We start from the raw sequence: 13,403 nt of genomic DNA, 5'->3' as shown, positions 1-13,403 counted from the left end.
TTTAAACCATAGCTATTTGGAGTTAAGCGCTTAAAAGGGAATCGCTGGGGTACTTAATGGAAACACTTGTAAATTAGGGCCACTGGGCACTGCCAGTGTTAATTTGTGCTTAAAGTAATGAAAGATACCCTCTCCCCTTACAGCTGGGAACTGAACTGGTTTTCTTCTGTGAGTAATCTGAAAACCTTGACTATTGGGCTTACATTCAAATTGCCAAGTAAAAAATATGTATCATCATACAATCATGAAGTTCATGTGGAAGAGGGAAAGGCATTTTGGAGTGTAGATTAAATTTTAAAAAACAACAGCTATTTTGTATGTAATTTTTTAATATGCAAAGCAGAACATAGCTATCTAAAATATATATATATTCATGTATCTGTAGGCACTAGTAATAAAGGACTGATTGCCCTGCTTCCTAACTGAAATCAGCAGCACAAAAGCAGCACCTTCCACCACCAAACTGTTTCCCATCGGTCTGGTTGAAAATGGCGTGTTTTATTTTAATGAGTCCTTTGAAGTTTGTGACGTTGAAGGCCAGCAGGGTTGGCCAGATCTGACTTGTGGTGACCTGTGTTACAGGGATAACTAGATGCGACGTACATTGAACCCATAACTCATGGTATTTGGAAGAGGCACTTCAGCTTCCAGCCTTGACTTGAAGATGAAGGGTAAATCTTCTATCTTACTCAGTTTGTTTCCATGCCAACCACCATCGCAGTTTACGGAAACCACACACAACTTTCATTTTTTAATTCTGAGTTTTTCTGGCTTCAGCTCTCAGATGCTGGTTGTTGGTGGCTCTTTCTCCATTAACTGAAACAGGCTCTTAAATTGTGCTTTTGGACCTATCAGTGTGTTTTACAAATAAGTTAGGTCATCAACTTTTTAAATAAACTTACAGGTAACATCTTTGTTCTTTCCTAGTAGGGTGTTTCCTACAGCCTTGAAAATGTGTGGGCGGAGTGAGGGATGGAAGGAGATCTTTTTCAGCCCCCTCTCCTTCTACTGGAAGGGGAAGATTGGGACACTGAAGGTGCAAGTGTCTTGATTACAAGGCAAGCTGTGCTTCTCTTGCTTTTAGGGTTTTAGTGGTATTCTCCCTCAGTTCTCCAGCACCTACCTTGGCAGTGCTGGACTTCAGAGGGGAAAACTGATCTCTGCTTGCTATAATGCAGTGGCGAGCGGCACTGATCCTGACCTCAGACCCATTCAGGTTTTATCTCCAGTTGTCACTTCACTGCAGCTTCCTAAACCCTTTACTGTACTCCTGCTTTATAGGCTGAAGCCTGTATAACTTGCAGTTACAGCCTGTGTCACTTTGATTTGGTGAAAATATAACGCAGTTTGAGTACAGGGTTTTTTTTCCCCCAAATCAATTTCAGATGCTCAGTGTCTGTAAAGTGGCTGTAAACCTCATCATTTTTAGCACCCTGCTAAGCTTTGTGTCACCGGTAAATGTAACTGGCAGCGACTTTCCTATGTTGTTCTTTTCATAAATTCATTTCCAGATGAGTACTGAAAATATTGCCTAATGCCTGGCTTAGCACTGATCTTGTGGAACCAGCAGAAACATCTTCATTTGATTCTGCCTTGACAAGGCCAACTTCAGATCTGTCTGGAGTCACGTTTTCACCATTTAACATGTTTTTTATCATTATAATTTGTTCCATTTTAGATGGAAACATTTGGGAAAAGAAATAAAACTAAATGCTCCACCATATCAGACATAGTGAAGGTGGGAGTTTTGGTGAGCTAAAACAGACTCTAGGGAAGTGTTAACAGGAGATAATAGGCTGGCAAAAAACCCCAACAAAATAGATAGGGTAAGCATGTCTGCGGCAAGACAGCGCTTTATCCCAATTGCATCCTGAGCTCAGCTGGTGTGAGGGATGTTTCGTCTGCAAGAGTTAGCAGAGAGAATTTTGGGAGTGGATAATGCACCCAGGTATTAAGGCCTTGTTTTACACCCTTTGTTCGGTGTATTTTGGAGCTTGAGTAAATAATGCCGCTTTGAAAGATGCTTCCTAATGGTTACTCGAATGAACTGACTGGAGTATAGGAGTTTGCAGTTTCCATGGGAAACTGGGCCTTTCCCACAAATGCAGCTAGGGAGAGAGAGAGGATCTCCGTGGCTGGGCTGCATTGTTCCCCTCGGACCTTCAGTTCCTGCTGTATCGTGTCCACACCATGCTGTTTTGTTCTATTTTTTTCCCCTTTATCATCTATAAACCTCTGTTTCTTTTTGAATGTGGATACAGCAGAGAGCACAGCACTGCTGTTGCTCCTACGTTTATGAGCATTTTGAACTCCCCCCAGTCCACCTGGTCTCACGCCGAACAGGACTGGTAGCAGCTGCTTATCTCCTGAAAGCGTTCCCAGTTTTAGTCTCTGCCTGGCCCTGCTGCTCTGCCTCCAGTCTGCCAGGAATGCTCCTACTGCCCCGTGAGAGTTCAAAAATATGTACTGAATGTGCTGCTAAGCATCATCTCCAGATCCAGATATTTTCTTTCACAAATTCTGATACCTGGATCTAAATACTTTAGCAGCTTTGTTGGTTTCAGTCTGACCTTTCCAAAAGAAGCCCACCTGTAAAGCCTGTAGCAGGTAGCTAATCATTACAAGAGCCCTGCAGTTCCTTAAAGACTTCTCTTTGACATCTCCCCACCTCTGGTGCTACAGCTACTCATTTAAAGGAACTACTTTGAAAGTGCCATTTGCAGGTGTCTCATCCAGCAAAACCCAGGTATCTATCCTCTGGCCCCCTCTGAGGATTTATCCTCTTCCAGAAAATGTCCACCACGGTCCCTTGACTCGCACATCCACCACCAACAGTTCGGCAGCAGGCTCTGATGCCTCCTGCACTGTCTGTCCCCACAGATGCTGTGGGGTAACCAACAGGAACACAAGAAGTAGATCGTTGAAGTCCTCCTTTAAAACTGGCTTCTGTCTGGCTACCTGCAGTAAACCCAGCCAAGGCACACACAAGTCTTGGTGGATTACAGAGTGAGGGAAGGCAGATGAGATCAGCCTATTTTTATGGCCCTGCTGTTTTTCAGTTCAGTCATTAGGACAGAAATAACTGTGAAGCCTGAGGTTCTAGTTTATAACCAGAATTTTTGGGAGTGTTTAATGCAGAGCCATGACCAACATGTCTGTTACATCCTTTCTGGTGAATTCTCCTTGTGCAATATTTAGGTGGGTTTTAGCTGTCATGAGTTTTGAATCTGATGGGGGGTTGGGTTTGGTTTTTTTTAAAGAACTTCTGAGGAAGCTCTTACAGTTCCTTTTTATAACAAAGTTCTGTTTTTTACTTTTTTTCTTAGATTTCTCAAATGTTTGTGAAAGTCTGTTAACTAGTTCCTGCAAGTGTGGTTTTGTTGGGGAAAGCTTGTGTGTAATCCACTATTCTGAACTCAGTTATATTTTCTAAGGCCAAAAAGCAGAAGAAAGAGCCCAAACTGTAGATGTGAGGGGAAGTAAAACCATTTAGGAAGCTCAATACGCCACTTAGTTTCTTGATTTTTTTATTTCATGTTCAGTCACCCAGTTTCCTCTAGTGTGAAGTTGTGAAGTCCTTTTTGAGGATTTGGTGTGTTGTTGCTTTTTTGTTTTGTTTTTTTTCTGGAATCAATCTTTTAATGCTTTTTGGAAAAATTCTACAGGCCGTATTGTTACACCCCACTCTTGTAGGTGCATTAGTGACACCCACAGTACTTGGGTAAGCACTATTACATTGCGTTGCAGCGTTGTGAATGTACTGCTGCGGTGGCAAGTATTTGAACTAGGCACAGGCAGCAGCAAAAAGGCAGCTCCTGCCTAGAGGTACTGCTGTCTTTCTGCCTGTTCCATGGCAGCATGGGATGTTCTGTGGTATTTGTTAATGCCTGGTACGGAGTTCAGATGCTGGTGCTAATTTCATTTAAAATACATACAAAATCCTCATCTTTTTCCGCTGTTAAATTCACATAAGCTCAGAGAAACATCTGCTGGATCCAAGTCTGTTAGCTCCTTCATTGTGTTTCTGATTGCTGAAACTCCCTCTGGCCTTGTTTGTTTGGAAAAAGTCTGGTGTAACATTGGGTCTGCACAGCCTGCAGCATTGCATAAACCAGAGAGGAGCACTGCAGCACTTGCACAAGTGTGGTTATGCGAGTTCATGGACAGGAAACACTGCTTGGTATTTAACATCTCCTCATCCCACCTTTTTGCCATTGTGCTTTTGCCATCCAAATTGGTTCTTCCTTCCCTCCACCCTCCTTTGGGGTCAGACCTGGGAAACATCCACCAGCTGTTCCCAGGCAGTACCAACTGAGATGGTCACAAACAAGGTGCTCGGGCACACAGAAACTTAGGAGAGAATAAATGAGCTAAAAATGCAAGATAAATTGTCCCTAGATCATGACCATCCTTTCCTAACCTGTGGCCAGGGAGGACCATAAGCGCTCATCCCACTGAAGGTGTACCTGCTGCTTGAGATGCGCTGCAGAGAAATGGCCCACTTTGCAATTGTTATTTTACTGGTCAGGGGATAACTGATCTTTTTGTGCTGCCCCTTTCAGTTCAGAATAGTTGAGTTGGTTTTTTTTTACCCAGACATCAAAGAAGTTCTGATTGGCAGCTTGGAAATTTGCGTAAGGTCTGAAAGGAGGATTTATAGGAAACGAGCAGATGGTCTACTAGAGAATTTCCCCAGGAGGCTGCAGTTATTTAAAAATGGGAGAAACTAAATAGACTGTACAAGATTTGACTGTAAAATTAACTGGCCAGCCAGTAGCTAAATACTTAACAAAATTATTCAGCTTGGCCCCTAGCATAAGCACGTAATGAAGTGATGTGTCTGTGAGCTGAAGCCATACATACTATTTCAAGTCTCACCTAATAAGCGCGCATGAATGAAAGATGATTTTGCTAGCACAGTTCTTGCTTTGGTCAGCCCTCTCCTATGTCTTTTCCTTTCATGGTGGCAACATGATTGTTCGGGCATGCAGGAGAATGCTACAAGATGCAGTTAACTTTAAATAAATACAAAGCTGTTCATCAGAATGCCATTAATTTTTAAACTGCTCTTCTTAGCCTCATAAATGTAAGAATTAACATATGGGTTAAATTCCAATATTTTATTACATAATAGAATGTTTAATATTTGATGGGGGAAAAAGACCCCAAATTGCTTTATTTTGGGGATGCAAGACTCAACAGTATGTTAAGCCTAAGTAGTCAGGTATCACCTCATTAACTCATGTCACTTTGGAGTTGTTTGCCATGTGGCTTTAGACTGTCAATATCGTTTTTTTTTTTTTTTGAAGCTGTGATACATAGGAATTGGGGGAATTGTGTATGGATGGGTGTTTTTAAATGGACAATCAGTGTAAATTCCATCGTTTTCAGACATTAGGTTTTTAGAAACACAAACTTTTTATGCTACATTAAATAAATGGATGGATTCAGAAAACATTTGAGCTCATTATTCTTTAAAAAGTTAGGAAGCACTATTTTTTTGTTTAAATCCTTATGAAGGACGCTTTTTAGAAGGCAGATAAGCTTTAATTTTCTCATATGTTTTAATTTGAGTACCCAAAGGAGAGAATGTTCTGAAATAATAAAAAGTGTTTAATTACTGTCATGCTCATCTGTGTTCTGGTTTGCTTCTCCTGGAAACTTACTCATAACACCTGGTGTCATGGGAGTAGTCCTATGTGCCACATGTAGGTGTAGTTCTGCTGAGAGTCCATCGGTGAAATGCTGGTGCAGAATGTAATTAAACTGGATTTGTTTTCCAGCCTGCTGCGTTCCTATAATTCTTTGTAATGGTAATATACCTGTTGAATTTGGAAACAAACCCTCATAACCTTTGAACTAACCTGAAGTACTAAGAGGAAGAGGGTAAGTATCCAAAGGACTCTATAAAATTATTAATTGAGCCTAAATACATACTTCCCTGTACATAAAGCTTCACAAATACGTGTTTATGGCAGTTATCATGTGTGTCATCGCCCATCCTCCCCCAGCAATCCATTTCCATTAGCCTCAGAGTTACAGCCCTTGGGGAAAAAAAAAAACACCTCAGAATTCAACATTATCTTTTAGATATTAAAGATAACATCTGGAGAGTGAATTCATGGCGGTGCAGTTGCCTAGGTTGAACTAAGGCAGAAATTTTGTTTACAAAGTGCTTTTTGCACAAGTCTTGTGTGAGCCAAAACCAGGCACCACTGTGAGACTGCAGGAGAGTCTGCAAGGCAGGCGTGGAGAGGGAAGAGCATTCTGTTGTTTAGCAGAAGCTCATCTGGTATGAAAATAGGGGGATGAGTTTTGAACCCAGCCATTGACAGAGCTAATCTTGCAGCTTGTTATTTACTATTTGCTGCGGTTTCTGAAATTGAGTCAGTTGTATAGACATGAATGTAACATACCCTGTTTAAAAACTATTAAGTTTAAAAGTAAGATTGCACTCTAAATGATTCACTTCAGCTGTTTAATCTGCTGTTTGTTTATAGTGTAGAATCTGAGTTATGCCATGTGATTATGTTACCTCTAACAAGGTGTAGCCCTTTTGGCATCCTTTGCAGAAATGGAAGATCTCTCCATGAAGCAGCCCTCCTGCATCTGTCATGTTCAGCCCAATCGCATTCCTTGAATTTGTGGTGTACAAGGCTGGGTTAATGCAGAGCCTCCACCTTCTCACTTCAGGCAGCCCTGCTAATTCTCTGGAAGCTTCTTGGTTCCCATTTTTAAAATTGTGGTGGAGGAGCTGAAGGAGGACGTTAGGGCTGTGTTTTTAAATATTAGGAAGCTTTGCCTCCTTGAGGTTTATCCATAGCGTATTGGTAAGTGAAGCATTTCCCCAGCCTTTGTTTATGGCTCTGATAATGTTTGTGTGGATTTGATTTTGTATTGTGCTTTTCCTTTTTGAAAAGAAATATTTGGTATGGGGGGAGGAAGAAACAGCAAATTCTGCAGAGTGCTGAGGATATGGGACCAGCTGTGGTGGATGAGACAGAAGGTCCGTCTAGCTCAGGGTGTTGTCCTTGAGTATGAGAAACAAAGTTACGTACAGAGTGGCCCTGGCCACAAGGCTTGTACCGTGTAATTTTGTGTAAAATTGAATTTTGAATATGGTGCTGTCATTTGAAAACCTCAGTTTAAAAGTGGATGGGGCAGGGAACTGCTGAGGGTGAGAAGATGGAGTTGGTCTGGAAAAAAGTGCAGTTGAAGGGAAGGGAAATCCCCTCCTCTGCCTTGTGGTGTGTATAGCATTCCCAGGGTCAGAGGTATCCTAGGGAAAGTGTGACCATAAATGCTACTGCCTGGATAGTGTCATCTGGAGAATCCTAAGTTTAGCTTTGATCCTTAGCAGAGGTGAAAGAGGAGTACTTTTGAAAATAACCACCAGTCATGGCTGAGCACTAGGTCACTCCAATGTGTTGAGTATCTCTTTCTCTTTGGCCTTTCTCAGTTGTCTTCACCTTTTCGCTGTCTTTTTTTGCGTAAGTCACCTGAGGTGGGGGTAGAAAGCAGGGACTGTCGCTGAGCTGTGATGTGACCTGAAAAATGCAGCCTCAGAGATGTCTAGAGTTAAGTTATGCCCAAACTGAAAAGCTGTGGTTCAGGGTTTAGGAAGCTGCACACACTCTCTCACTGCAAATGGTAACGTTAAAGCCACGTTTCCTTTACAGGCAGCTAATGGCTTGTAAGAGCCTTGTCAGTTGTGTTAAGACAGCAATGTCACTTGGATTGCAGCAGGTAACTGATAAAGAGATGCCAAATAATTCATTGTGTATCTAACAGCGAAATCAAAGCAAAACAATTCTGAGAAATAGGACTGAAACCACAAGTGGCATGTATTGACATTTTCCTATTGCAGTAATTGCACTTGCAAATAAAATACTTGCAAATTAGTCCTGGGTTTGTTCACTCTTTGGAAGAATATCTGAAAGTGATTTTTGTAGTTAGCTTGCAAAGTTGTACTGACATAGCGGAATTTATTGCTCAAGAAAAGCAGCATGTGAATTTATCCCCCATATTCTTCCGCCCACCAAGTTCTCCTAAGCAGTATCTTTTCTCTCTAAACAGTCAACTGAACTTGCCAGCTACAGCAGGCATTTTTTTTTCCACCTTCTTTGTGCTGTATTATTTTCTGGTCTGTCACATTCTTTCTCAGTTTTTGCTGTTCATCTTTTTATACAGCCTCTCGCATCACAGCCCTTAAGAATAAGAAAAATTAATTACTAAGCAACTGAATTGACTAGGATTGTGTAGTCCAGACATATGGCTCTGTGCTTATCATGTTTTCTTTGGCTTCTAGCTGCGCAGATTTTTATCTTAAAAAAAAAAAAAAATCACCAGATCTATTAGTTTGACTAACGAGTGGAGGAAAGAAAATGGATCTGGGAGGGGCATCCTCCCTGCTCTGGACATTGGGAGAATTTTTATGCTTCATAGAACAAAAAAATTGCTAGGGATTGCTTTCAGGAAAAGGGGAGAGGTGGGCATGAGCTGCTGCAAGGAATGGAGTGTGTTCATAGGAGTTCTCATGCATTATTCATCACAAGCTCTTTTCACTGGGATCAGCTGGAGGAAGTAGTTAGTCTAGTTTGAGCTACACTAGTATTATATTTAGGGGGCTTAAACAAGCCCAGGCAAGTACAGCACCAACTCTTTCTCTTCATCTGCAGGCAAATGTAGGGCAGTCAGCAGCTCTGCTTACACAGCTCCGTCTCTTTAGTCTGAATAACAGGAGTCATGCAACCAGAGGAAGCTACACTGAGGATACACACATGCATTCATGCTGGAAAATGAAGCTTCAGGTAGGAGAATGCCTTGTCAGCATAGTATCTTGGCAGTATCTTACAGTTCATTGTAGGGGTGCTGTTAAGCCCTGCAAAACAAATATGTACGTCAGGGCAGCCTGTCAAGAGAGGCTGCTGTAGAGGCTCCTCATTAGAGTGCTACGTGAACAATCCCTTTCAGTGTGATACTTGGTTCAGTTATAATTGTGAAGCTGCCTTTTTTGGTGTTTAAGCACCTTTCCTTCATTCACGCTAACATTCTTCTGAAGGTGCTGAGGATTGAAAAGCAAACATATAACTCGCTGGTGTTTGGACATTTTTTGGGTGCTTTTTATTGAAGCTGGTGTTTTAATTGTATTGGTATTAGCACTTTCATTTGGGGGGAGGTAACCGTAAGAGAGTCTGTTAAAACACAGCTGGATGTGGTAAGCCTTAAGCTCCAATTGTGTCCTTTCAGAGTGTCTGCACTTCAATGGCTGCAGTATTTACTACTCCCCCCCCAAATAAAGATGCTTGTAAATTGAGGCTTCTGTTCACAAAAGCTTGTCTGTATTTTCTAATGTTGTCATTCTAAAAGAAATCTATATTACTTCTGTGTACAAGGTTTGTATATTTAGATCATCAGGGCTCGAGCAACATTATTAGTTCAGTTTTAGACAAAGAAGGGGATTTTGCAAAACCTTACGGAACAATAACAAAGGGGCTTTGTTCTGTTCTGTGAGCATTATTTGCTGTGTAATGTGTGTTTCTGCATGTGTGAGAGAAGGAGATATACAAACACATAATCTCATTTGGCAAGAATATTCAAATGTTATTTGCTTTGTGTGTCTAAGCATGTATGCTGCCTCTGGCTGCTAACCGCACCGTGCTTGTGAGCATCCCGCCTGCCTGCCTTTCCTGGTTGGGGGGTTTGCTTTGGTTTGGGGAGGATTTAACTTATTTATTTATTTATTTAGATGGGCTGCTAAAAAACCCAAACTTGAAAGTGCAAAAAATCAAAGACTCCCTGCTAGACAACTAGGATGAAACATTGCTTTTCTGTGGAGGCAAGTTGTTTTCTTTTCAAAACGATAGCTTGAAGTCCAGTCAGGGTTTAATAAATAAGCATTACTGGTGGGAGCAGAAATTGTCAGATTTATGTAAAATCCTCCAGGAGAAGATTAATGATCATGTGCTTTTCGGGAAGCTTAAATGTATGCTGCCTGCCAGTATGTTGTCTTCCAAGATGACTTGATCATCTAAATAGAATTTGCATGTACACAAGAATATGATATTTAGCGACATTTCGTTCTTCCTTTAGTTAACAGTTGGGAATGACTCCGTCGCACACACTATCAGCCTGGAGCTTTGGGCAGGGGGGAAATCAGTACTAATTTAGGAGTCCTAAATAACTTGAAATGCTAACTTAAAAACTGAAGCTCCTTTTGACTTCACATGTTAAAAGTTCTTGAAATTTATATGCTGTACATACAGTGAGAGTTGGTCTGCTGCTTAAAGTTTGCAGATGCTTCAATATTTGTCATGAGATAGAGAGGTGACAGATCTAACACTCTTCTACAACAGATCGTATGACCTTTCAACATATAAGATCCTTGTTTCATGGAAGCTTGCTATCAGGATTTTATTAGACTTGTGAGGTCCCATGCATTCAGTTACTTGATTGAAATCAACGGAATTAAGAGATGGATTTGGGATTATGTGATTTAAACTTTTAAGATTTGTGTTCTTTTTTTTGTTTGTTTAGCATTAAAGTGTATTTTACTGCTTTAGTACTCTTACGCCTGGAGTCCAGAACTGTGTTGTCTAGTCATCAGGGTATAGGGAAGGAAGAGTTATTTCCGCACTTGCATGTTTAATATACTGAGTGGATGTGTTGATAGTTTAAAATGAAGTTTTCTAAAAGCATCTCTGTGGTGTTCTCTTTCAACTACCCACATTCAGAGCTTGTCTGTATTCAGCTGCCCTGCCACCCACCCAGGCAGATTTTATTTATTTATTTATTTATTAATCAAATAAAATTTGATGCTATCACTGTAGCACAAAACAGCAATTACAACCTTATTGGCACAGAGAGGACTCAAGCATGTTCTCCTGCAGCTTAAACCACTTTGGGCCCAGATAAGAGTGTTTGATGTGCCATCTGAAAGTGCTCAGGTTTATGCCTGTGCTTCAAAAACTCCTCAAAATTCTCATGCAGCTGAAGCATGAAGGACCCAGATGGACTATGACACTATAGATCATAAAATCTCACTCTTGGGGACAGAAGTTTTATTCTGCTGCTTACAATTTTTTAAAATTCAGACATTATTATTTAATAGTAAAAATATTATTAAATAAGGAACTTTCACATGCCTGGGAAATGTTCTGGATCAAAATATCAACAAATGTTGCAAAATATTCACTCTGTCATCAAAGAGTGAGGAAAATAATTTAGACAGAGCAGAGCACTTCAGGCATTACGTGCGGGTCCAGGAAGGTGAGAGTTTGCCTTGAACAAAAAAACCCCAGCCTATGAATAAGGGAAAAAAGGGCACAGATCCAATTTTGTGGTTATTTTTGTGTGGATCACTGAAGAGGCGGAATCAAACCAGAAGAGGAAAGATGATACTCTGTATTCAAACGGTGGCAGGGACCAGGACTGAGACTGACTTGATAAAACTCCTTCCCAGTTTTGTCTCCTATCTCAGTGTCTCTTTGTAATGAAATATCAAGGTTCCCAATGGCAGAGTCAAAAATGCAATTAAAATATTCAGTATTTGGCAGCAGCCAGAAATGACACAAACTGAAATGAAGAGTATGCTTATGTTGGTATTAAAAAGGGAATGGAAGAGGAGTTATTAGCTAGTTCTGTGATAGAAAGGCAGTTTTGTATTGTAACAACATTTAAATGAAATGATTGCATCTGTGATGTCCTTGGGAAAAGTAGTAAAAAAGAGGGAAGGTTAACCATGGCGGCCTCTCTTTTTAGGACCTATTGAGCAGTGCAGAAACTTCAGGATTCTTTATTTCTTAGGTGACAAGGAATTTTAAAGGTAGGTCTGTGGTGAGAACAGACATAACTTTGTGTTTGTTGGGTTTTTTATTTAAAAAAAAACGATTTAAGAATAAATTTAGATTGAAAAATCAGATAAGTAGTGTAAAATGAACCTATTTTCAGTCCATGGCCTTCTGCCACTAGGCTGTCTCCAAGAAACCTTAATGGTGGGCAGTGTTCCGGTGCCATGGTGGGTCTGCGGCCAAATTGCTTGTCATGACAAATGGTGTAAAATTGAGGTGGAGTATATGTTACCGTTCATTCATGGTGTCAGTTTTGTAGCCTGCCCTGTGCCATCTAGCCTTTTCTCAATGTCAGCCAGTTTCCCTATGGTTTTGCTGCTGTCTCTTCCCCCAGAGTGGGGTGGCCCTCTGCCTCCATCCTTTGCTGGCAGTGGGGAGGAATGGTGTCTGGCTTCCTCCCATGGATGTGGCTGGGAGGGAAACAGCAGTAGGGCTTTCAGGAGGCAGGACCCTCTGCACTCCTTGAGGAAGTACAGCATGCCAGGCTGGAGATCTCTGCACCTTGATCTGGTGGAGGAGGGCAAAGGGCTGCCATCATCTCCTCGTGCTTCAACACTGTGATGGTTTTGGCCACTTCATCATGGCCATGTCTTGGCCACTGGTGACAAGGCAGTAAAAGGAGGGACAGAGACTGTTTCCCCCCAGCAACACCTCCCCAAACCTCTGCATGCTATTCTCCAAAAGGCACTGAACACGCTGATACCTGAACAGAAACAACAAACGGTGTTGTCCATCCTTTCCTCCAGCCTGGGAATGACTGCAGTGCAGGCAGAAATACGGAGCTTCCAGTGGGGATGGTGTGACCCTGTGTAAGATTTGGCAGGGACAGAGGGATGTCGGGCAGCCACGTGCATCTCCATGGGTTGACTGCAAGTCAGGTCTTGCTGATACAGAGCATGTTAGCGTGGGGATACAGAGCTGTGTGAGCATGTTAGCGTGGGGATAATGCCAACCCGTATGCCACCTCTCTCTAAGCAAGTCTTGGGCACAGGGCTGAGCAACATGCTGTCTTGGCCATACAGCTCTGGTTTGGTCTGGTTTAGTTGTGTATTCATGTTAAAGTAACAGCAAATGACCAGGTTGGAGGTAAAGTAGCGTTCTGCTGTTTAGCACAGTAAATGGTAGTGTGTCATTGCAGCTGTGCCTCGGAGCTCCCCAGTCATGTATTTGCCTCTTGGTGATGTTTAGAGAAGGACACTGAAGTGAGGTGACTAGACACATGCAACATCCCAGCCTAAAGCTAACAGAAAGACATTTCAACACACTTTGTAAATATTGACGTACAGATGCTCATGACCTTTGCCAAGCTTAGATACAAAATCATGAATACAGATAGGCCAGTTAGACCTCTCAGAGTCAGACCACCTGTGTGTTGAACTCTGCTGAGAGCTTTAGCCAATGTTGCTTTTCTGTGCTGCTGGAGGAGCTGGTGTGAAGCTGGTGAAAGCTAGCAGCTTGAAAGCACTGAGAAAATGGAGGTTAGGAAGGAACTGACAGCAGCTTCTGCAGTCTGGGATTTTGGAAATCAATTTTTCTTTTGTCATATTGCAGAGG

At 41.7% G+C, this 13,403-nt stretch overlaps 1 protein-coding gene across 11 annotated transcripts in view; it reads left to right on the top strand.

Annotated features, from left to right (window-relative positions):
- The window catches only part of MARCHF8 (membrane associated ring-CH-type finger 8), a 102,980-nt gene that overhangs the window by 38,537 nt on the left and 51,040 nt on the right, over positions 1–13,403 (top strand). For 7 of the 11 annotated variants that reach the window (XM_055810478.1, XM_055810447.1, XM_055810465.1 and 4 more), the window contains one exon: positions 8,679–8,810. The exons of the other annotated variants lie outside the window; for them this stretch is intronic. In XM_055810478.1, coding sequence (XP_055666453.1) covers positions 8,679–8,810 — 132 coding nt within the window. The remainder of the gene's footprint in view (positions 1–8,678; positions 8,811–13,403) is intronic. 11 annotated transcript variants of the gene reach the window in all.

This window comes from Falco peregrinus, chromosome 1 (genome assembly GCF_023634155.1).
Source record: "Falco peregrinus isolate bFalPer1 chromosome 1, bFalPer1.pri, whole genome shotgun sequence".
NCBI lineage: Eukaryota > Metazoa > Chordata > Aves > Falconiformes > Falconidae > Falco > Falco peregrinus.
The sequence above is the reverse complement of the archived record's forward strand: the minus strand, read 5'-3'. Positions and strand labels throughout refer to the sequence as shown.